The 24,620-nt window shown below is 44.2% G+C and overlaps 1 protein-coding gene and 1 pseudogene across 5 annotated transcripts in view; both read right to left on the bottom strand.

The window, feature by feature from the left end:
* The window catches only part of ZNF280D (zinc finger protein 280D), a 3,097,091-nt gene that overhangs the window by 137,620 nt on the left and 2,934,851 nt on the right, over positions 1–24,620 (bottom strand). For all 5 annotated transcript variants that reach the window (XM_044078966.1, XM_044078968.1, XM_044078970.1 and 2 more), the window contains one exon: positions 13,661–13,694. In XM_044078966.1, the coding sequence (XP_043934901.1) occupies positions 13,661–13,694 (34 nt within the window). The remainder of the gene's footprint in view (positions 1–13,660; positions 13,695–24,620) is intronic.
* On the bottom strand, positions 969–4,702 carry LOC122807862 (annotated as a pseudogene).

Below are 24,620 nucleotides of genomic sequence, written 5' to 3'. Positions count from 1 at the left end.
AATCGTGCTGGATCATGTATGCCCTCGGAGCCTCTCAGGGGAACTTCCCTCTGATCCTTCCCAGCCTCATGAAACTCTGATCGGCCATTAGGCCTCAGACATTCTCTAATTCAGACTTCCGTGATGCCAGTTCTCCCCTTTGCCCTGCACCTAGGGATTTCAATCTTGCAGGGTAGATGGCTCTGCATCCCCAGTATCCCCATGCCTTTTGTGGTGCACCTCCGTCTCTATCCTCCATGACATGATGCTCCAACAAACATGTGTCACTTCGAGCCTCCTGGCACGTGGCCCCTTGTCTCCTGGGTGGTGCTGTTCGCACAATGGCATCCCCACGGTGTTGGGTGAAGGATGGAAAGCCGACCCAACACCTCCTGGCCGGCCCTGGATGTGAGTGAGATGCCATGATGGTCCTATCTCAGCTTCCATGGGGGCTGGGAAGATGGGATCGCAGACCTGGCTTCCCAGGATAGCCCTAGGCCCACAAGGGCTGAGGGCAGACTCCCCTGGCAGGCCCTGGGTGCGAGATGACACAGCAGCCCCATCGGCCCTTCACAGGGAGGGGGATAGCCTGCGGAATGGGTCACCCGGATCTGGCTTCCCCGGATAACCTACGGCCCTCTCCTGGAAACAGTGGAACCGCAGCCAGGTCGCCCCCTCTAGTGACGGCCCTTAAGCCTGAGTACTCTATCCTCAGCCCCCTCCATGTCCACACACATTTCGACTATCTGGAATGAGGTACCAGGGAGGCAATGCGAAGGGGCGACAAGGGGACCTTCGCCCACATGGGAGGCCTCACCGCTAGGGAGTGCCTGGACAATGCTCCCTCTCCCCCAGGCCGGACCCCGCCTCTACCTCTTAACAAAATCCAACCGGCGATCTGGACATAAGGGAGGAGGGTCATGGGGCAGGCCTGACAACGGTGGGTCTCCCCTCCTCGCGAGGGTGTGGAGCCTGTCCCCCAGCCTGTGACAAATTGAGGGCCGACTTTCTAAATATCACAGTTTTTTGCTACTCTGCTACATATGAAATCCTGACCCAGAATCAAGTCATTTATAAATGATTTAGTACCTGGTCCCCCATGAACGTGTGGTGCATTGCTTGAGAGCAGTGGCTCCCTTCCGTCCATGCTCTGATCCAGTGATGAATGGCACTCCTCACTGAACGTGAGGACGGCTATCCCTGGTCAACTGGAGAACTGAGCTGCTGCAGTGTCATTATGTTTAGGTGGGATTCTGACTTAGATGCATTCAGTCATAGTCCCACAGATGGTAGCTTCATACCACTGGCTCCTCAGCCAAGCACATACACCAAATGTCTGAATCTGCGGTTCCTCTTACACTGAGCAGGATTACTATCACAACACCACCATCAGTAGGGTAAAACTAACCTGTTTCACAATGGTCTAAAACCCAGCTCACTCCCTATTAGTGGGTGAACAATCCAATGCTTGGTGAATTCTGCTTCAAAAATGAGAGGAAGAGTTGACAAAGGATCAAAAAGCAATGTCGTTATGAACGCTTTGCCACCACAAGCCAGCAATCTCTGTGGTACGTTTTTTTGGCACCTCCTGCTTAAAACCCAAAAAGCCAGAAGGCTCATGAGGTCTCACATTCACGGTCTGTATTCATACTGAAAATCACAATCAGGCGAGCTTTTACCCTTCTGCTCCACAGGAGGTTTCTGTCCTCCCTGAGCTCACCTTAGGGCACCTGCATTACTCTTTCACAGGTGTACCACCCCAGTCAAATTCCCCACCTGACATTGTCCCCAGAATGGGTGCTTGGAACCAGAAGTGAAAGCCCCAGTGGGGCTCTCCCCCACCTCATCAGGTAGGTGAAAAAACAATAAGAGCAGTGGTATTTCACTGGCGGCTGAGGTCTCCCACTTATTCTGCACCACTCGTGTCTCTTCATAGTACCAGACTAAAGTGAAGCTCAACAGGGTCTTCTTTGCCCTCTAATTCTGCCAAGCCTGCTCCCTTGGCTGTGGTTTCATTAGATAGTAGGCAGGGAGAGTGGGAATCTCATTCATCCATTCACAGGCATCACTAATTAGATTATGAGGCATTTGGGTACCTTAAGAAAGACGCAGTTACTCCTGCTATTTACCCATGCTTCACTGAATTTCTTCACTTTGACATTCAGAGCACTGGGCAAAAATCACATTGCACCCATCTTGGGCCTTTGCAATGCCTTGTTTTAATTAAACAGTTGGAATCCCCCAGTCTGCACCAGCTCTAAGTCAGCTGCTAGCTGCCCGACAATGTGGGATGCCAGCTGGGTTAAGCAGCCAGCACAAATGGGGCAATCCACAGGAAGGGCCTGGCGCAAGCCCAGAGTCACCGCCGCCGACCCCTGGGCACTTTTGCCCAGCCCCGCTTCACCCCCACCCCCCACGGACCCAGCTTTTAGAGCCAATCCTTATCGAGAAGTTACGGATCTGGCGTGCCGACTTCCCTTACCTACACTATTCTAACATGCCAGAGGCTGCTCATCTTGAAGACCTGCTGCTGATATGGGTACAGTCCAGCATGAAACTTACACCCTCTCCCCCAGATTTTCAAGGGCCGGCAAGACCTCACCTGACACCGCTGGAACTGCAACCTCACTTGAGGCAAACCCATTCCAGGGCACCCTGCTCTTTACAAAGAAGAGAGAACTGTTCCAGGGCCCCCCTGCAGACTTCTCCGGGATTGTTTGCATCACTGCACTGGATGCCATGAGTCACAAGTCTCTGCTACTCCGGATTCAGGGATCTGAACCAGACTCCCTTTTGACTGACAGATGGTGATGGAGGCCACTGCCCGTTCCTTCGGAATGGCAGTCTTCTATCTCTCAGGACCGACTGCCCCATGTTCAACTCCTGTTCACAAGGAACCCTTCTCCACTTCAGCCTTCAAAGCTCTCGTCTGAATATTTACTACTAACACCAAGATCTGTACCCGAGGCAGCTCCACCTGGGCCCTCACAATGGGCTTCAGTGCCACTCCAGCACTATCCATTTTCAGGGCTAGTTGATTTGGCAGGTGAGTTATTATACACTCCTTAGCAGATTCGGGCTTCCATTTCCACCGTCCTGCTGTCTATATCAACCAACACCTTTTCTAGGGTCTGATGAGCGTCAGCATCAGGTGCCTTAACCCAGGCGTTTGGTTCATCCTGCAGCTCCAGTTCTGCTTATGAAAAGTGGCCCACTGAGCACTCACATTCCACACCTGGCTCCAAGTCAGTGAGTGGATATTCTTATCCATCTAAAGTTTGAGAACAGGTAGATATCGTTTCGGCCACAAGACCTCCAATCATTCGCTTTACCAGATAAAATTGTGTCTGCAGAGCACCAGCTAGCCTGAGGGAAACTTCAGATGGAACCAGCTACTAGATAATTCAATTAAGTCTTTCACTCCTATACCCAGGTTGGATGACCGACTTGCATGTCAGGACCGCTGCAGAAATCCAGAGTTTCCTATGGCTTCACCCTGCCCAGGCATAGTTCACCATCCTTTGGGTCCCACCAGGTACGCTCATGCTCCACCTCCCTGACGGGACAAATGAGATGGGCTGGCAGTGCACCCGGCTTGGCCAGTGAGTACCGGCCCCCACTATCATTATGCAATGGGATCTCCTACCCAACCTCAGACTTGCGTACCTATCAAATTCCTTGGTCCATGTATCAAGATGAGATGAATGGGTCACCAATTTTGCCGTGGACACTGGGCATCCAAGCTACTCCCACCAGCCCAGCGGTGAGATGCAGTCGGGCCACACTCATGACAGTCTAGACCAGTAACAGCCCTGCTGGGAAGAGGAGGTGGGTGCAGCAGCGGATCTCTCTTGACCTCAGGACATAGGTTCATAGGTAAGTACAAGACTATCGGCCCGAGGGCCTACGTAAGTCTAGCCAACAAGGTTCCCTGGCTTACGCCACCCAACAAAGTTATTTTCCTGTGCCACTGTCGAGCAGACACACAGAAGTGATCCCCGGGGTGTATTTCCTATTTCCCATCCACTCATCAAGATTTTTCTTGAAGAGTGCTAATGAAGAACTTTGGCGAGAGCTGACTCTGTGTGGCTGTAACATTCCCCACCAGGGAGGGGAGCTACCTTCCACACAGCCTTCTTGGCCAGCCTGGAAATGGTCCTGCCACACAGCCTCAGAGGAAGTGTGCCTGATGGCAGGCCAGTCCCCCACCCCATGGAGGGGGATCTGCCTCACCCAGGCACCAAATGTGACCACCAAGTTGAATCCTCTGGGCAGACATAGTGGACCCCACCCATTTACCTGTGAATGGTTTCACTCCCTCTTGAACTCTCTTCAAAGTGCTTTTCAACTTTCTTTACGGTACTTGTCCACTAGCGGTGTTGTACCAATGTTTAACCTTAGATGGAGTTTATCACTCACTTTGGGCTGCATTCACAAAGAACCAGACTCCTGGAAGACCTGATCACAGTGTGCCAGGGGCTGCCACCGGCATCACACCATCCGCAGGCTGAGCCTCGATCACAAGGTCTTGGGCCCCCTGGGCAGCACCAAGGAGATGGACTTCCGTAAGCCACATTTTCCGGAGCCCACCTCCTGGGGCAGGGATTCGGCATTGGGCTCTTCCCACATCACTCGCCGTTACTGAGACAATCTTAGTTAGTTTTTTCCCTCCAATTAGTAATGTTCTTAAATTCAGAGGGTAGCCACTTCTGATCTGAGGTCACATTCTGAGTATGGTCACGAGGGGGCATGGGCAGGTATAAGGGGTTGTGGGGAACCACGGATGTGCCACCCATCCCTGACCCGCACACACTCACCCCACTGCTAGACTCAGGGCAGCGGAGGGCAGATGCCTCCCTGGGGCACAGGAACCAGGCGGGCGGACATCTGGCCATGCCAAGAGAGCAGCCGAGTGGTAGTAGCCGGGCAAGTGTCTCTGCCCTCCCATCCACAGTGCAGATGGGCTTCCCAGCTCAGGGCAGTGGAGACTCCTCTCCTCCATCCACATTTTGCCGTGGGGGACGATGGGGCCTGCAATGGGCTCCATCAATGCCACACCCTCACCGGGGCAGGACACCCCCAACAGTGATGGAAGGCAGAGGGGTAGGCCTGGGAGTAACCTGGGGCTGCAAAGTGTCGACCAATGTGCCATGCAATTCACATCAGTTCTCGCAGCTAGCTGCATTCTTCAGACGCATGAGCCGAGTGATCCACCATTCACATCCATACCGGTCTCGTTCAATAGCTGCAGGCACCACTGCTGACATGACATCGTACTGACAGATGAGCAGGCGAGGTTTCATGGGTACTTGTCTCTGCTGGAGGAGGGATTACGGCAAAGAACCTGCTGCATTTGCTGTTCAGGGGAGAAGCAAATAGGTCGCAGCATGGCTGGCCCCACTGGCAGAATATTATTTCTGCCACTTTTGTGTTCAGAGATAATTACTGAGGTAATACAATGGACCTCTTCAACTTGATTGCTATTAAGTTAGACCTCTCCAGTACATGGGTGGCTATCAGAAATCAATTTGAAGAGATCACCCACTGCCACGCTCTCAAAGCTTCTTGACACAAAGGATAAGATCTAATTCCTCCTTGTTTATTGATGTACCATACTATAAACATACTGTCCATTTAGACAGCAACTGTCCTGGAAGGGAGAGAAAGTCCTGAAACACCTGCAATGCTCTCATTTCCAGCACACTAATATGCAGCATGGCCTCTTCGGGGACCACTTGCCTTGGACAGTCTTCTGCAAGAAATGACCCCCCTCCCCAAATTTGGGAAGTGTCCACGGTCACTACGGCCTTAGCTTGAGGGAGCATGAATGAATGACCCTGGGATATGTGATCTGAATGAATCCACCACAGGTATTTTTTGCAGATATAGGTTGATGTAAAATGGACAACTGGGTTGCTACTGTCCACTGAAGAATTCTCATGTGATATCTTGCAAGAAGAAGGAGTACAATTGCTACGGACATCGATCCCAGGGTCTGTAACATTTTTCAGGCTGGCAATACTGTGTTGCTTAGAATTCTTCTGAGTAGGGAATGAATGGTTTAAATCCTCAGTAATGGGAGTGACACTGTCACAGATGTGTGAAAATGGCCCCTATGAATTCTAATGTCTGAGATGGTTGAGTTGAGATTTGTTATGGTGGATTGTGATGCCTAGGTTGGAACAAATCTGGAGCAAGTAATACAAAAGAAGCAACTAACACAGCACTGTCTGAAACACTTGTTTAATCCAAAAATGAAAACAATATAACATGAGCGCTTTCACACCAAAGGTGCTTCATCAGATCTGGCACACACAGTTTTCAGCTATTAGCAGATGCTTGGTCGAGGTGATTAGGAGCCAGTCGTCTAGCTATGGAAACTTTCTGAATCCCTGCAGTCTGCAGTGAGCTGCTACTACTGTCATGCATCTGGTGAACACCCTGGAGGTTGTGGTGAGACCTAAGGGCAGTACTCTGAACTGGTAATGACTAGCCCCCAACCGAAGAGTAGATATCTCCTGGACCATCTGTTCATCTTTATATGATAGTACGCGTCCTGAAGATCTACTGAGCACATCCAGTCACCCTTGTGCAGGAAAGGCAAAATGGACTGAACCGTGACAATCCTGAACTTGGTACGCTGAAGTGACTTGTTCAGAATGGTGAGATACAAAACTGGCCTGCAGTCTCCCATTTTCTTTGGCATTACAAAAAATCTTGAGTAAGTTCTGGACCTTCTCTGGTCTGTGGGCACCTCATGGATGACTGTTTTCTAACAGCTTTTGAATCTCCAAAGCTGGCACTTTCCTCTGACTGGGTGGAACATTGGGAATTCTGCTTTGTAGCAGCGGCAGTAGGGAAAAGGGAACTATACAGCCTCTGGAAATAATCCTCTTCACCCAAGTATATTTTGTTATATCTAGCCAGGCTCACTGGTGCAGGGATGAGCAAACCCTGACTGCATTACGAGAAGGGCATTCGGGCCTCCTTTCAGGAGCACTGACAGGATCTCATGGAGAGAGAATTCTTGGATACCAGTAACCAAATACGAAAAAGAACAGCCAAACTGTTAAAATAAAACAATTTGAACCAGGAATCCAGGAATCCAGGACGCCAAAAATGACCACCAATATAAGCCAAAAGTATATGCAACAATTTATTGTGAACAAGAGGTTCTTTCATCTCCTGATAGAGACTTCTTCAGAAACAATGAATGGATTTTAATTACACTTTTAAATAGCAATTAATACATGATGTCATACTTTTAATTGAAGTCTGTTTAAAGAAACATACACTTGTTAATAACACCTAAAATCATGAAATTTGTACTAGTCCAAGTAATTGTTATTAGCTCCAAAAATACACAATTAATAATATGGAATAGATATTATAAAAAATATAATATAAGAAAAGAAAGAAACTTGTTTAAAAATGGTACAAAGGATGTATATGAACATTTTAAATAAATTAAAAAATTTAAAAACTCATGAAAGAACTCATGTGCACACCAAAGAATTAATTCCATTGAATATTTTGTAAGATTTGTTATAAAAATATGTTGAAATTGTGTACATATGTATGTATATATTGTATATTAAACTATTGAATGACAATTATTTTTATAAAAACTTTTATCAATGTTGTTGTATTTGTCCCAAGTCGGGACTTTGCATGTATCAAATATTGTTTGCCCTTTCAATTAATAGTGGTATCAATTACTTGGACTAGTACAAATTTCATGATTTTAGGTGTTATTAACAAGTGTATGTTTCTTTAAACAGACTTCAATTAAAAGTATGACATCATGTATTAATTGCTATTTAAAAGTGTAATTAAAATCCATTCATTGTTTCTGAAGAAGTCTCTATCAGGAGATGAAAGCGCTAAAACCTCTTGTTCACAATAAATTGTTGCATATACTTTTGGCTTATATTGGTAGAGAATTCTTGGATCCCTGGTTTTGTGGATCATTGAAAGGGCACTGGAATTTCCTAAACCAAATTTTTCGAACACCTCGCTGATTCCTAGAAAAGGTTATTTGAGGGTTCAAAAAATGTAGTCCCACAGCAAACAGGGTCTTACCATCTTTCTTCACTTTAGGACTGAACAACAAGCTAACATCAAAGGGAGCACACAGACTAAGGATGAATTGAAAGGCTTTGCAAAGTCACACAGACACATCTGGCATGCCCCTTGATGGAAATGCCTGAATCCACAGCTCCTGAGGCTCCTTCAACTGCATGTGAAATAAGCCTCATAGAGGAATTTGAGATAGAATGAAGGGACGCTAACTGTGAAGCAATAAAAGACTCTGCGCCTTGGCAGTACTAGTCCCAGAGAGGGACTTTGAATGTCTCTTGATAAAATCCCTGTGCAATCTGGTAAACTGGGCCAAGTAATTAAAGGACCTGAGAGCAAATGTTGCTGATGTATACACATGCTTCCCCGAACTTGTCCATCGTCCTCGACTCCCTGAAAGGGGGATGAATAGAACTCTGTTCCAAAAGTTCCTTCTTAGTGGCTACAGCCATGACCATAGCATCCACTGGTACTCCTTTGTTCCAAAATTCCCTTCCCTTCGGTGGTGCCAGGATCCTATCTGGTCTCTTGGGGGTTGGCTCTACAGAACCTGGTTCCTTCCATTCCTGCTGAGAGATCAAATCAATGAGCTCATCATAGGGTGGAGTCACCCAGGAAGTAGATGGGGCAGTACTAAATGACTCCAGGAATACCGATTTATCTTGAGAATGTTTGTCGGTAACCATCCATCCCTCTTGTTTTAAGATCACCAGAATGTCTCCAAATGAGATGCCATCAGGTGGTGATCTTGGGGCTCCCTCCCCCTCAGAAAAATCAGTATCTTCTGTGACTGTTTCCTGAGGAGGAGTCCAAGTGTCTCCTCTTGCACTTCCTCTTCCTAGAGACTTCTTTGGTGGGATGTTCTGGAGAAGTACTGGAAGAGATAATTATACCCTGTGGGGCCACCTGGAGATTTTCAGCTGGCTGTCCCTGCGAAGTAGAATGCTGAGGCTCATGACACAAAAACATCTGAAAAAACAGAAGGAAGATCCAAGGAGGGAGGAACCATCTGACCTCCAGGAGAGAACACACTGAGCCAAGCTATCAAATGCTGAAGCTCTGGGGGCAGAGATGGCTCCGACAACTTTGGAATAGACTCTAACCACTCAGATCCGACAAAGAAGCTTCGGGTATGAGAGCCATCCGGCTCCGAAACGGTCAAAGCCGGCTAGCTTAGAGAATACACTGGATCGAAGAAAGACACATCTTTACATCTGAAACATACAGCTCCATGAGTCTCGGATCCAAGGACTTCGAAACATAAGGCCGGATCAAAAGGGAGCCACAACTGGTGGTGTTGTACAAGTAGAGGTGTCCGGACCCACTGGGGTAAGAACCATGAGAACTACCATCTGAATTTGTGGTGAAAAACTTACTCAACCTTCTGTCCACATCCACTTCAGTGAGACTTCTGGACAAATGGGAAGAGGCACTGGAGGGAGTCCTCCATCTTTTCACGAAGGGCAATGGGGGCCAAGAGGGAACTGGATTTATGGAAGAAGCGTATATTGTCCATGGTAGATGTCTAGATTCTGAATGGGTCGGAACCGAAGGATGGATCTGGTGTCTGAAATCATCAGATCCAAGAGTTTCTATGTTGGGGCAGAATTGTTTTGAGCCTTCTTCCGAGGCTCTGATGTCAGCTCCAAAGAAGATTGAGGAGAGCTAGGACGCTCTGAAGGCCTCTTTTTTGCCTCCTTTTTCTCATGCCTAGAGGAGTGACCTGCAGTTAGTGACTCTCCGAAGGCCGACAGAAGGCGGCCTTTGAGAATCAATTTATTCTGTTTATAAGAGCCCTTGGGTTAAAGGCTTTTCATATGAAGTATGAAGCCTGTAAATGCTCTAGTCCCAAGCAATAAACACAAAGACAGAGAGAGTTGGACAATGGAATCTTATGTCCACATTTGCTGCATTTTTTAAATCCTGAAGGCTCATCTGCCATGATAATAGCCAAGTATAGTACTACACAAAAATATAAAATTAAGCAGAGAGGAGAAGCACTACTAATTATAAACATTTTTAACTGTATTTTTTTTTTTTGGTAACAGAAGAAAAATACAACTACCAGCAATGGTATTTGGAATATACCAAAAAATAATACGAGGAAAAAGATAAAGAATTAACAACTATGGTAATAAATACTCGTAATGAGTAAGAAAACCATCAAAAACTGTCGCAGTAGAGAAAGAGTTAAATACCGATAAATGGTAAGGAGAAAAAGGTTGCACAATTACCAGCGATGGTAATTAAGAAACTACTTTCACTGGTGAGATCAGATCATAAACTAATCTCGCTGGAGGTCCTCATCCCGCCCCCACCTGAAATAAAAAAGACCACAGTGAAAAACTTCTCAAAAGCCGACTTCACACTTCTAAAAACTAGTGTGGTCTCCTTTAAGGCCCCTGAGCCAGTGGTAAACATTACTCAAACCGCTGAATCACTTACAAATGCCTTCTACCAGCACCTACAGGACTGCATGGATCAGGCAATCCCAAACAAAACTAAGACTCTTTGTACCAAAGGCAAGCGTCCAGTCTGGTGGACCCCAGCCATAAACAAGCTCTACAACAAAAGGAGGAAGCTACTACAAGATAGAGCAAAATCCTTGAAAGGTAAGACACCTTTGATCATTATAAGTAAAAACTAAGAGCTCTCATAAAATCATCCAAGGCAAATTTTGAGAGAAAAATCGCCAAGGACTCAAAAGACAATCATAAGGCCTTCTTTAGCTATGTTAGAAACCTAGGAGGAAACTCCCAGATATGCTCAGAATTAGTTCAAAATGATGTGAAGATTACTGAACCTACACACATTGCCAACATACTGGCTGACAGGTTCAGTGCAAACTTCTCCCCAAAAGGAGAGATATCTATACCAGAGGATTGTAGCCCCCAAACATCTCCAACGCCCAGGTGAGAACTGCTCTCTCCAAAGCAAAAACACAGCATCCATGGGACGGATGGTGTCCCGGCTGTGTGCTCCACGAACTCAATGAGGAATTAAACCCGCAGTTAGGACAGCTGTTTAATCTTAGCCTCACCTCAGGATACATACCCAAGGAGTGGCGCCTGGCGACTGTGGTCCCACTTCACAAGGCGGTGCCTCCACCGACCCTGGAAATTACCGTCCCATTAGCTTGACAAGCCTTATCTGCAAAGCCATGGAGAGGATCATAATGGAACTCATAAATAAAGACATAGGGAACTTGCAGACTTTGGATCCAACCCAGTTTGGCTTTGTCAAAGGCAGATCATGCCTTTTAAACTTGGTTGACTTTTTCGAGACAGTCACCAAGGCCATTGATGAGGAAAGGCAGTCCATACAGCCTACCTTGACCTGGCAAAGGCCTTGACACAATACCCCACTCAGGTATCATCGAAAAACTCATCAGCTTGAATGTAAACCCATACATCACAAGATGGGTTGCAAACTGGCTAAGTGACAGAACCCACAGGGTCAGAGTTGCTGGAGCCATGTCAGACTCAAAGCCTGTCACAAGTGGTGTCCCACAGGGCTCAGTCCTGGGTCCACTCTTGTTCGGCATCTACTTTTCTGAAGTACAAGCAAACACAGGAGGGTTATGGCTGACAAAGTTTGCAGATGACTGCAAACTGGGCCATAGTCGAAAACACATCTGACACAGATATCCTTCACAAGGGCCTCACAGAAACGGATAACTGGTGCCAGAGCCATGGCCTAAAGTTAAATGCCAAGAAATGCATAGTCATACCCTTCGGGAAAAACAAGGTTACCCCTAGCTACCATATAGGTGGCAATCCACTGAGCACAGAAGTCATCAGGGATCTGGGGACCCAGGTTGACAGTAGCCTTTCGTTTGACACTCATGTTGCTAAAGTAGTTAGGAAAACCTTCTACATTGCCCACCTGATCATGAAGGGATTCACATCTAGATCAAGGGAGGTCATCATCCCCCTGTACTCATCACTCATTAGACCTATGATTGAGTACAATGCCCCATTCGGAATGTATCTGACCCGACACCTGCTGCAGCTGGAAAGGCCCCAAAAGTTCCTCACCAAAAGGATAAAGGGTCTCAAAAATATGTCTTATGCTGCCTGACTGAAAGAACTCCAGCTCTATTCAGTCTCATACCGCTTGCTCAGAGGTGACCTGTGCCTGACATATAAGGCCATGTCAAACCCTGATTTGATGAATATGCTTCACCTCAAAAAATCTAGATCCCTCAGAACCACAAGGGCGGGAGACTTAAACCTTGACACGGTTATTAATAGAACGTGCTGGAGGGACAGATTCATCACCCAGAGACTCCCTATGCTGTGGAACAAAATCCCGGTACATGTGAGGCAGAGCACCTCACTGGCCTTGTTCAAGAGGAATCTTGACCAATGGATAGGGGATCGCAGATATACCCCAGGGATTACTTCAGTGTCACTGCTTGACAGAGGCACAGCAAAATAATAGGCATAGTTTTATTCAAACTAAAGGGGTGGCGAAAGCCAAATAACTATGGGCTAGGCTTATAAATGCCCTTGGGCAGATAGCCTAGTATGAACCTATGAACTACCAGTAAGTACAAAGGTAAAGGAAGGAAAACTACACAATAGAAAAAAGAAAATGAATAACTTATCGTATTCAGACAATAAACACACTTGAGAGCTGTAGACCACTTCCATTCACAATGGAGGCAAAAGAGATCTGAGGAATGAAGGGGACTGCTGCATTGTGAGTAAGGGAGGAGCTCGAGAGCTTGTAGTATCCACGAGGTGTGAAACAGCGGCTGAATCAGATCTGAGGATCGGATCTGAACCCATATGTTGACAAATTAATGAAAATTGACAATATCAGATCTAACTTTACCTGCAGTCTGGTGTCCATGCCCCCTATGGACAGAGGCAGTCAGTAAGAAAAGTTTTCTCTTAATTAACACCTTCCCCCTCTACAAATCCTTAGTTACTTCCCTACTAACATGGCCCCCATACAAATGCTCATGATACTTGGGGACTCAAATGGTTTGGGATGCACAGCTAGGCTTGTAAGGGCCCTAGTGATCATTAGCCAAATAATTTATGAACCTGTATATTATTGTTTGGCAACACAACCTCTTGCAGAAAATAATGCAAAGGACATGTATTAATTAAAACAGATGTACAAAAACTTATCAAACTCCCACAGAAAAACAGCAGAGAAAACACTAATTAGTCATCAATACTCATACTGCTGCAAAGTTCAAGTCTATCAGCATTCACTAACCTAGGATCACAAAGCCTCTACAGTGCTTCCCCACAAAGTACTTTAATGTCTATGAACAGTAAAAAACAAAGCAGGAGGTAGCAGCCATGGCTATATAGAATAACAGCTTTATTAGTAAAAGAGGTGAGCGCTTTTGTGGCACCAGCCACTTCATCAGACAATTAAAGAAGAGTAAAGCATTATACCAAGCTTATCATTGCCATCAACTGCCCAATTAATCCTTAAAGCCTTATACTGCTACCTCCTGCTTTGTTTTTTACTGTTCATTTTATTGTTGGAGGTAACTCTTGCCAGCACCGTTTGGTTTTTATCTCGAATTTAATGTCTATATTTTTTCAAAGCAGTTGCACTTAATAAAAACAAAAATTACCTCAGAATTCTCCAACTTGTGTCCTTCAATAGCTCTGTATAAAACAAAAGAAAAAAAATCAAATATGAATATGCCTGGTTACCTACTATGTAAATAAAGTACAGTTGTTTAAGAAGTTACCATAATAGTAGATACCTTACTGATCACTGTTGCAGTATTCTAATACTGGTGGGTTTTCCCGCTGAGGGTAACCTGATCTTCTGCCAGGGTACCAAAGCCAAATAATCTTCATTACACTCTGAAAGTCCAGTGTGTGACCTCAGTCCATTGGCACAGGGGAATTTAAATAGATGTAACAACGTAGGACACAAATTATCTAGTCACAGGAGAAGGCTCAAGAGCCGAGATGATAAAAAAGAAACATGTCCAAGTAACAGGATGGGATGGAAACTGCCCCCCTCAGTCAACAAACCACAGGAAATATTGGGGGAATGATGGAATGAAGCAATACTGCAACAGTGACCAGCACGACATTTACTGTTATGGCACGTTTTTGCACAATTGTAGGATGTCCTTCATTAGATCACTACTGCAGTATCCCAATACTTACAGGTGATTCCCAAAGCTAATGGATGTTGAGGGGGGGTAGAATTAGGTAAAGGAGTGCTGAATACCAGTTCTATGAGGACAGATCTTACAAAGTAGGTCCTACATCTGGAAAATGCATCTACTTACTCTGCAGTGCTTGGTGAAAGTGATTACAGACATACAAGTGTAGCCTCCAGGACAGATCTGGAATCAATGCCTTTGAAGAAGGCCCCACAGGAAGAGACTGCTCTTGTGGAATGAGCCTTCACTGTGACCGGCAGGGCTTTATCACGGAAGGTATAACAGAAATAAATGGACTTAGAAATCCAGTTGGAGATAGTCTGGAAAAAAACGAAGTTATGTACTTACCATAACGTTCCATCTGTGTTGTCCATTTTCATTCTTCCACAACTGTTGAGTTTGGATCAGACCTTCAAATCTGCCTCATACACTTTTTGCAGCTCATGAAACACTGAAAGCTCTCAAGCTCATCTCTTACCCATAATGTCCTAGGCCCCAACTATACCTCAGATCTTGTTTGCTGACTTTTAGCAACTATGAAAAGAACAAATAGTATCTGGAGCTCAAAGAACGGAACATCGGGTTCTTCTAGCATCTTTTGATCCTTCCAGAAGTTAAATTGGTAGGGGGGGATGGAGAGAGCCTTCAGGCCTTACATTTTTTAAAACATGAAGGTTTTTCTGACATTGCTACTGAATAGTCCATGAAAGGAGAAACGAAAAAATAAGGAAAGAGAAGTTTTTTTTTTTTTTTTAACTTAATTAACAAAGAGAAAATCCCACAATGGTAAAATATCACCTAAAAATGTGAAAGAGAAGGATTACAAACAAGGGTAACTAAGGGAATATACAATAAAAAAATGTAACAAGCGCAAGAGAGGATAAGCTAAAGGGACTAAAAGGTTCTATCAGGTAGAAACTTCATTTATAGAAGATTAAAAAAGATACATTTTTAAATTACTCACTAAACAGAAGAAATACTCGAAATCTAACAGTAACCAATGTCCGAATATGAAAGTGAAAAACAAGATCTGAGGTATGGTAGGGAACAAGTGCACTATGTGTAAGACAGGAGCTTGAGAGCCTTTCAGTGTTCCAAGAGCTGTAAAAAGCGTCCGAGTCAACCTAACAGTTGAAGAATGAATGAAAATGACATCAGATCAGCGCTTCCCAACTTACCCAACAGGATGGAAACAAAGTTGGTTGGACTTTCTGAATGGTTTATCCCCCCAAAAGTAAAACTAACTGCCTAAGTACATCCAGGAAGTAAAGTAAATGACTCACTCAACTCTATATCCAAATTTAAAAAAGAAATGTACAATATTAATTATAATTTAGCATTATTAGAATGGAAGTCATTGAAAGCATTAAGTAACAGAAGTGATTTAATTTTCAAGCCGGGTGACAAAGGAAATAAGCTGGTGATTATATCTTCTATTCAATATTTAGCTGTGTGCCAGGAGCACTTGACTGATACTAATGTTTATGAAAAAGTTGATAATCTTATGTATGAAAATGCATTAAAGGAATATGAAAATCTGTTGCACAAGGGCTATAGATTAGGTTATTTTCCTGAGGAAGACATAAAAAAAAAGTTTAATGTAGAAAATTCTAAAGTGGCCTATTTTTATTGCCGTCTTAAATTACATAAGGACTTTAGACAGTCTCCAGGTAGGCCCATAGTCTCAGGATGTAATTATTTCTTAAGTAAAATAGGACAGTTTCTTTACATTTACTTGTTTCTCAAAGTTTGCACATTGCCTTCATATGTTTGTGATGTGTTTGCTTTTTTGGAAAAAATAAGCACTAAGTGGAACTCTAACATGTTTTGGGTGACAGTAGACGTAAAGAGCTTATATACCAGCATTCAGCACAGCTTTGGTGATGAAGCAATAAGATGCTTTTTGGGAAATAGCCCCGCTACAGACTATATTACAGAGCTAGTCTATTTTTTGTCTAACACATTTTTTTTTTTATTTAATGAGTTATACCATCAGAAAAGTACAGTTTTGTACCTACCATAAATGTAGATGTTCGAGTGTACATCCTGCTGCAGACATCACACTTGGGTTATCCTGTCGCCAGGCGGTCCCGCAGTCAGCCGGAATTCCAAAGTCTTGGTCCGGCGTTGGTTGCTGTCACTTCTTCCTTGACGTCAGTGCGCCAGGGGTATATATAATGCATCCGACGCCATTTTCTTCAGTTTTTCTTGCCCCAGATGTCAGGTGCCCCCATAAAGGTGGTCAGTAATTAGTACCAAATTAAGTAATTTTTGCACAAACACAAAATCCCTCCAGCTATAAGCAAATACATCAGGAAGGTATTGTAAAGATTTTAGCCAGTTAGATCAGAGGGGATGGAGGGAGGGTAACCTGGACTGCAGCAGGGTGTACACTCGAACATTTACATTTATGGTAGGTACAAAACTGTACTATGTTCATCGTGTTACCCTGCTGCAGTCATCACACTTGGGTAGAATCCCAAAGCTAAGGATGGGTGGAGGAGTTATAGAGGGTTAGAGGAGGCTAGAAGGCCCTGCAGAACTGCAGTGGCGAAGCCAGCTCTAGTCTTACAGTAAAGTGGTAAGTGATAGTGTTTGGTAAAGGTGTGTACTGAACTCCAAGTTGCAGCTTCCAAAATCTCCTTGGTAGGAACCCCCCTGAAGAAGACTGTAGATGTAGCTGTTGCCCTGGTAGAGTGGGGCCTAATGGTAGCAAGTACTGGTTTTCCATGATGGGTATAGCAAAAATGAATGCAATGTCCTATCCATTTGGAAATGGTCTGTTTTGATATAGCCTTCCCTTGTGAAGCCGTAGCATAGGATACAAAGAGCTGGTCAGATTTTCTGAAAGCCTTAGTTTTATCCAAGTAGTAACGAAGTTGCCTGTGAATGTCTAAGGAATACAGGAGTCTTTCTCCTTTGTTCTGTGGATTTGGGAAGAAGGTGGGTAAGTGGATGGTTTGATATAAAGCCACACTGGAAACCACCTTAGGCATGAAGGAAGGATTAGTTCGTAGAGAAACTCTGTCTTGATGGAAAATGAGGAAAGGTTCCACTGCCATTAGTGCCTGCAGCTCTGAGACTCTTCTAGCTGAAGTTATTGCTAGCAGCAGGGCAGTCTCCCATGATAGAAACTGTAGATCTGCAGAGAAAGGTGGTTCAAAGGGAGGTAGCGTAAGTTTTTCCAGAACAAAATTGAGGTCCCATGTTGGTGTAGGTGCTCTCCTGGGGGGGGCCTAATGTTTTTTGCCCCTCTGAGGAACTGCCTTAGAAGTGGATGCGAAAATAAGGGTTGATCCGTGTTGTAGTGGGCTGAAATAGCTGATGCATGGATTTTAATGGAAGAAAAAGAAAGTCCTTTGTGCAACATCTCAGCTAAATACTGTAGAATCAGAGGCATGTGAGGCTGAAGTGTGTTTTGGCCTTTAACTTGGTTCCAGGCGCAAAACCTTTTTCCATTTATCCGAATAGGCCTTCCTGGTGCTGGGCCTCCTAGCTTCCAGAATAACATCCATAACTGCTTGGGAAAGAGGAGCTGGCTGGATGCTTAGGTGATTTGCCATGCAGCCAGATTTAAGGTTTTGAGTTGGCTGTGAAGAATCTGATTGTTTTGCTGTGTGAGCAAATGGGCAATTTGTGGTAAAATCCAAGTTGGGCCCTGGGCCATATTCCTCAATAGTGGGTACCAGTGCTGGCGTGGCCAGTCTGGGGCTATGAGTATCAGTCGTGGTCTCTCCTTTCTGACTTTCAGAAGCACCTTTGTGAGGAGAGGCAATGGAGGGAAGGCATATACTGTCAGGTTTTTCCAACAGAATGAGAGTGCGTCCACTTTCCAAGCTTGATGGTGAAGTCTCCTTGTACAAAATTTTGTTAGTTGATAGTTTTGAGGACTGGCAAACAGGGCTATGTCTGGAAGGCCCCATTTTTGAGTTATCATTGCAAATACTTGTGGATCCAGTTTCCACTCGTGGGGATCCATGATGTTTCTGCTGAGGTCGTCTGCCAATGTGTTCTTTTTTCCTGGCAGGAATTGAGCTTGTAACTGAACTTGGTAAGCCAGAGCTGTGTTCCACAAGGTCATTGCTTGCCTGCATAGAGGGTAGGAGTGTGTACCCCCTTGTTTATGTACCACATTACTGTGGTGTTGTCCGTCCTTATTGTAAGTTGTCCTGGATGTAATACATTCTTGAAGGCTGTCAGAGCATTCTGTACAGCTAGCATCTCTTTTTGATTGATGTGCAGATTCCTTTGATCTGCAGTCCATACGCCTTGAACGCACTGCCTTGCCATGTGTGCCCCCCAGGCATAGTCCGATGCATCTGTTGTCATAGTTTGCCTGGCTGGGGGCAAGGTGAAAGGCTGATCCTTGTTGAGGTGACATGCCTGTGACCACCATAGAAACTCCTGTTGTAGGCAGGGAATGAGAGATATCATTGTGTCCAAGCTGTGGCTGTGTTGAGACCATACGCTTTTTTAGGTACCACTGTAATTTCCTCATATGCAGCTTTGCAAATGGTATTAGTAGTATGCAAGATGCCATGAAGCCCAAGGCCTGAAGAATTTTTCTTGCAGGTAGTTGGGTCTTTGTTGCCATTGTTTTGAAATATTGAGTCAGTTGTAGTTGTTTGTCTGGCATCAGATAAGCCTTCTGGGCTGTTGTATTCAAGCTGGCACCCAGGAATGTCATGTTTTGTGAGGGTACTAGTTTTGATTTCTTTTCATTTACTGTGTACCCCAGGCAACTTAGAAGATGTTTTACAAACGCCAGATGTTGTAAGAGGGTGTCCTTGCTTTCTGCATGGATGAGGCAGTCGTCCAGGTATGGGTATATTTGAATTCTTCTTTGTCTGCAGTATGCAATTACTGGTGCCAGGCATTTTGTGAAGACCCTGGGCACAGTAGATAAGACAAAGGGCAGTGCAGAGAATTGGTAATGGGTTGAACCTGCAATGAAACGGAGGTATCTTCTGCAACTTTGTCTGATAGGGACATGCAGGTATGCCTCCTTGAGGTCTAACGTTACTAGCCATGCTTTCTTGCCCAACATGGGAAGAAGCTGCTGTAGTGTTAGCATCTTGAATTTGGGTACTTGTAAGAAGGTGGTTAGAATTGAAAGGTCCAGAATTGGTCTCCAGGCATTGTCCTTTCTGGGAACTAGAAAGAGTTTTGAGTAAAATCCTTGGCCTTGCTCTCATGTAGGTACCAGTTGAATGTCTCTCATTGTCCATGAGAGCTGTAATTTGTTTTTGTGCCTCTGCCCATTGATTTTGTGGCAGGTTTGGCATTCCTCTTTTCATTGGCAAGGTGTGAAAATGGAATCTGTATACTCGTGAAATTATGTCTAGGACCCATTTGTCCTTTGTGACAATGTGCCAGTTGTCTGAAAAAAGTGCGAGTTTTCCTCCCAAGGGAGCTGCCAAGAGAGTGTTGCTTGGCCAGATGAGGTGCAAGTCATTGAGTTTGCCTTCTGGTAGTTTGGGACCGGTTTTCTGTTGCAGTGCCCCATTGTCGAGGTTTGGACAGGGCTTGTGGTTGTCCTCTGCCTCTTGGACGTCAGTATTTACCCCTCTGTGGTCTGTCAGTAGCTGGAAGGACCATTTTTTTTGTTGGCCAATTTCTGCTGAAGCGAGGGGGCTGTACCTGTAGAAATTCTTTGACTGTTTGCATAGATTTTGCCTTATCCTCCATTTTCTTTAAGACGACTTCTGCTTTAACTCCAAAAAGAACATCCTGCTGTAAGGGAGCATCCAGAAGCTTTGCTTTAACATGATCAGGCAGAGTTTGTTCCTTTAACCAAGCATGCCTACTTATAACAGACCCAGTGACAGCTGCTCTGCAGGAAGCCTCCAAAGAATCAAAACCACATTGTAAAGTATGTTTGCCTACCTGTTCAGTTGCATGTAACAGATCCTGCATTTCTTTCAATTCAGACTGCTGAGGGAGTGTGCTCATTTTTTGTTTTAACTGAGACTTTAGAAATTGCTGATATTTTAGCATGTGAAATTGGCAATTTAGTGCCCTCATAGCTAGAGTGGCTGAAGTGTAAACCTTTTTCCCCCACCTGTCTAGTGCTCTGGAGTCCCTTTCAGAGGGTACAGGACTTTTTGCCATAGAAGCTTTAGCCCCTTTGGGACCCTGGGAGATGGTCTCTGGATCAGCAACAGGGCTTTTATAAAGGAATTTGTGGGAATCAGGCACTCTATAGTATCTGTCAGGTTTGGCTGGAGCAGGAGGCAGAGAATCTGGGTTCAAACTGGATTCTAAGTAAACATCATCCACAATGTCTAAAACTGGGGGGATGGCAAGTGGTCTGTGCTGGGGGAGTAAAAGAAACTCTCGGAGCCTTTTCTTTGAATCAGAGTAGTCCTGACCTTCCCAGTGAAAATGTTCCCTCATAGTGTGTAAAGTTTCCCCAAAGGAGTAGTCTTCAGGGGGAAAAGCTGAGGGAATAGAATCCTCAGCATCAGAATCTTCATAAGGGGAGAAGGAGTAATCTTGGTCCTCAGAGGAGCCCGAGGAAATAGAGACTTGTTCAGAGGAGGCATAATCTTCCTCTTGTCTAGGCCTTTAATCAGGGGTTCCCAACCCCCACCCGACAAAAGAGATCAAATCTTCAGCCATTTTGAGCATCTGTTTCTTAGGCATGGGGCCTTGAACTGGAGACTGAAGTGCAGTCTTTTTAGGTTTAATAGGAGTCTTAGTCTTAGGATACGTTTTTATGGTGAGCGTCATCAGTCTGAAGATGCCTTCAGAAACCGAAGGTGTTTCTGCAGCACCGACATCTTTATCAGCAGTGTCGTCGGTAGGGGGTAAACAAAATGGCTGCGGCCTAGTACTCTCCGCCAAAAGCTCCGAAGCGGTCTCGGGTTCCAGATCTGCGGTAGTCAGGGGCTGTGTCGGAGCCTCACTGAAGACCGGTGAACCGGAGACCGGACCAGCCGAGGCCTCGGAGTCTGGCTTGAGTCTAGGCTGCCTGTCCTTGTGTTTTTTGTGCACGCCGGTAGTCGGTTGCTCCGACGGCATAGTGTAGTTAAATTTTCTACCGAAGTAGTGTCGTGCAAAATCAAAGCATCTTTTTATAATACGCTTATTAAACCTAGCACAAAAAACGACAACCAGTGACGTCGTGGTCTGGGCCTAGGCAAGGTATGCAGTAAGAATGAAAATCCTTATGAGGTATTTGCTTCCCACAAGAAATACAATTGTTAACTTTTTCTGACATCGGTCTGAGGCAAGAAAAGTTTCCCCAGCGGAGTACTTAGCTTTATTGAAGACTTTGGATCTGAAATTTGACTTCGAAAATCTCAGGAGTTGGCCGACCGGCACTTGCAAACTGCTTCTGCTTCGGGCACCGTGCGGCAAGAAAGACTGAAGAAAATGACGTTGGATGCATTATATATACCCCTGGCGCACTGACGTCAGGGAAGAAGCAACAGCAACTGACACCGGACCAAGACTTTGGAATTCCGGCTGACTGCGGGACCGCCTGACGACAGGATAACCCAAGTGTGATGACTGCAGCAGGGTAACACGATGAACATCAAGGCACTGCCATGGGGGCAGCTTTTGCCCCCATGTATGCCAACCTCAGCATGGGTCTATTTGAAAGAGAATACTTGTATAGAAATACTTTTTTTCATAAATATGCTGTCAAATATTACAGATTTATTGACCTTATTTTTTGGTTGAGGGAGGAAAAGAATTAGTTGATGAATTTAAAGCTGACTTACAAAATAATAGGTTTGGGTTAAAATTTGACAGTTTGAAGATTGGGACTCATGTCCCTTTCTTGAATGTCATAGTAAATATTTCAGATGAGAATATTTTAAAAACTTGAGTTCATAGGAAATTTAATGAAGGTACACAATTTTTGTATGGCCAAAATTGCCATCCACCCCACATGATGCAAGCTATTCCTTTTGGTGAAATATTTCATTTGTCTAAGTTATATAACACTGAAGAATATCTCAAACAAGAACTAGATAAAACTATAGACATGTTTAAAAACGGGTTATAATGTGAAGACAATGCATGACAGCTGGCAGAAATTTACACACAGAATTAATGGACACCAGAAAAGCTATCAGGATAGGCAATACACTGGGGCTGTGTATAGAAAGAGATAAATGAAAATATATACTTTGTTACAACATATAGTTGCCTTAGTGCTAAAATAATAGATCAAAGGGGTGCTTCAGAGTGGTTGAATAAAGAACTAGTATTTCCCTACAGAAAAGGAAAAAGTATACAGAATTTTTTGGTAAGAGGTAACTTCAGTATTCCATCTCCTAATATACCATGTAGTTTGACAATGTGTGGCACATTTGCTTGTGGTAAGTGTAAGGGTTGCAAGTATGTAATAACTTTTCCCTAGAATTAATAATGCTCCTTTTGGAACTTGTGGTTATTTTACTTGCAATAATGAAGGCGTTATATACGCCTTGAGATGTCCTTGTAACAAACTCTATACTGGAGAAACAAAAAGTGTTTTAAAACTACAATTTTAGAACATGTGAGGGATATTGTTAATAAAAAAGCAGAGAGCTCTACAGCTGCATATTTTAGTTTGTTTCATGATGGAGAAAGTAAAGGGCTGCAAGGTACTGTTTTGGAAAAAATACAAATATCTAGATTTGATGTCTCTTTTATTAAGAAACGGTTGCTTTTAAAAGAATTCACTTCCTTTTTAAAATTTGACACCCTGTCTCCAAGGGGACTAAATGAAGAATGTAATTGGATAGTATTTCTTTGTTTGTTTAATTGATGCATTTGTATGTGTATATATAGGGCAAGTTTTTTACACTGCGTTATACTCCTTGAAGGCTTTGGCTGAGACGTCAAGAGTTTTATTAAATTTGTTGGATATATCGGTGGTTGTTTCTTTTTTGCTACAAGGCAACTTTTCACTTTGTGCAGCAGTTGATTCCCTAGAGCTATATTAGGGTATCGGATGGACTAAATAGCGAAAGCTATTTAGTCGATCCAAAACTGTCAAAATGGCAAAATAGCGAAGACATGGAACATCAAATTTTTTCCCAGGGAAAAATTTGGTGGGCCGTCTTCTGGACTTTGCCATTTCCTCCACTATGGTGCGATCTCAGAGTTGGTATATTTAAGTAGGGGGGGAGTTGTGGGGGGCACAGCCCCCCCACTTATTTTTGTGCTTATTTTTTTTTTTTTTGCATGGCAGCGAATTTTTCCCTGGGAAAAAAAATTGCTGTTCCGTATGTTCGATATTTTGTGGTTTTCGACATTATCGATTCGATGAAATAGCGTTCGCTATTTTCAACGTACGATAAGGTAATATAGATGCGATTGTCTCACCTCTGTCTTTTGGACAGAAGAAAAAAAAATAGCAAATGAGTGGACTGGTTCGGACACAGCTCATTTCCCACTTTGGGCATAAAGAAGGGGATGGCCTTTAAGGAAACCATATCCTTATGGAAGATAAAAAAACATAAGAAGTTATGTACTCACCATAGTGTTCCATGTTTGTTGTCCATCTCACCTATATTCTTGCTGGTTGGGTTTGGAACAGAGCATCAGTTCCAACTCGGCCTAATGCAAAAGCTTGAGAGCTTCCACTGGCTTGAGGCTAACCCCCTATCCCATGATGCACCGGGTAAGTTACCCAGATCTTGTTTGCAAGCGAAAGCAGCAGTAGTAATTCTACCCATTTGTAATAACAGGTTGTCTAACTGAAGGAGGAAAACAGAGACTCCAAACCAATACAACTATATGTATATGTATAAAATATATATATATATATATATATATATATATATATATATATATATATATATATATATATGGGTCTACCTGACATCATCGACAGCGGAAAACACCGACAAGCGAATTGCGAGTGCCAGAAGATCGACAATGCAGAAGACCGACGCGATGGATGAAAACACCGACGCCGAGGATGCCTACATGGGAAAAGGCTGTGTAAGTATGCGGTAGTGACGGACGTTAGGGTGCGAGTAAGGTAAGTGTGGATATTGACGGTCTATGGGGATAGGGGTGGGTTAAGTGAGTTAGGGTTAGGGGGTGGGTTAGCTGAGTATGCGATAGTGACGGACCTTAGGGTTAGGGTTTGGGTTAGGGTTGTAGATAGTTGTGTATGTGTGGTTTAGTGTGGGTTTGTAGGGATTTTGGTGTGCTTGTGTTGTTTGTGTGGTTTTTGGACAGGGGATGTATTTTGTTTGTTGATTGTTGTTATTGTGGTGTGTGCAGTGTATGAGGTTTCGTGTTTGCGTACCGTCAGTTATTTCGTTGTCGGGCATGTGAGGTTTCGTGTTTTTGCACTGTTGGTTATGTGGTGTCGGTAATTTCGTTGTTCTGGGGTTTCAATTATGTCAGGTAGAACCATATATATATATATATATATATATATATATATATATATATATAT

The sequence above is a fragment of the Protopterus annectens genome, chromosome 7.part1 (assembly GCF_019279795.1).
Source record: "Protopterus annectens isolate FY-2018-M chromosome 7.part1, PAN1.0, whole genome shotgun sequence".
Taxonomy (NCBI): Eukaryota; Metazoa; Chordata; order Ceratodontiformes; family Protopteridae; genus Protopterus; species Protopterus annectens.
Note: the sequence above shows the minus strand (reverse complement) of the source record. Positions and strands in the feature narration are given on the sequence as shown.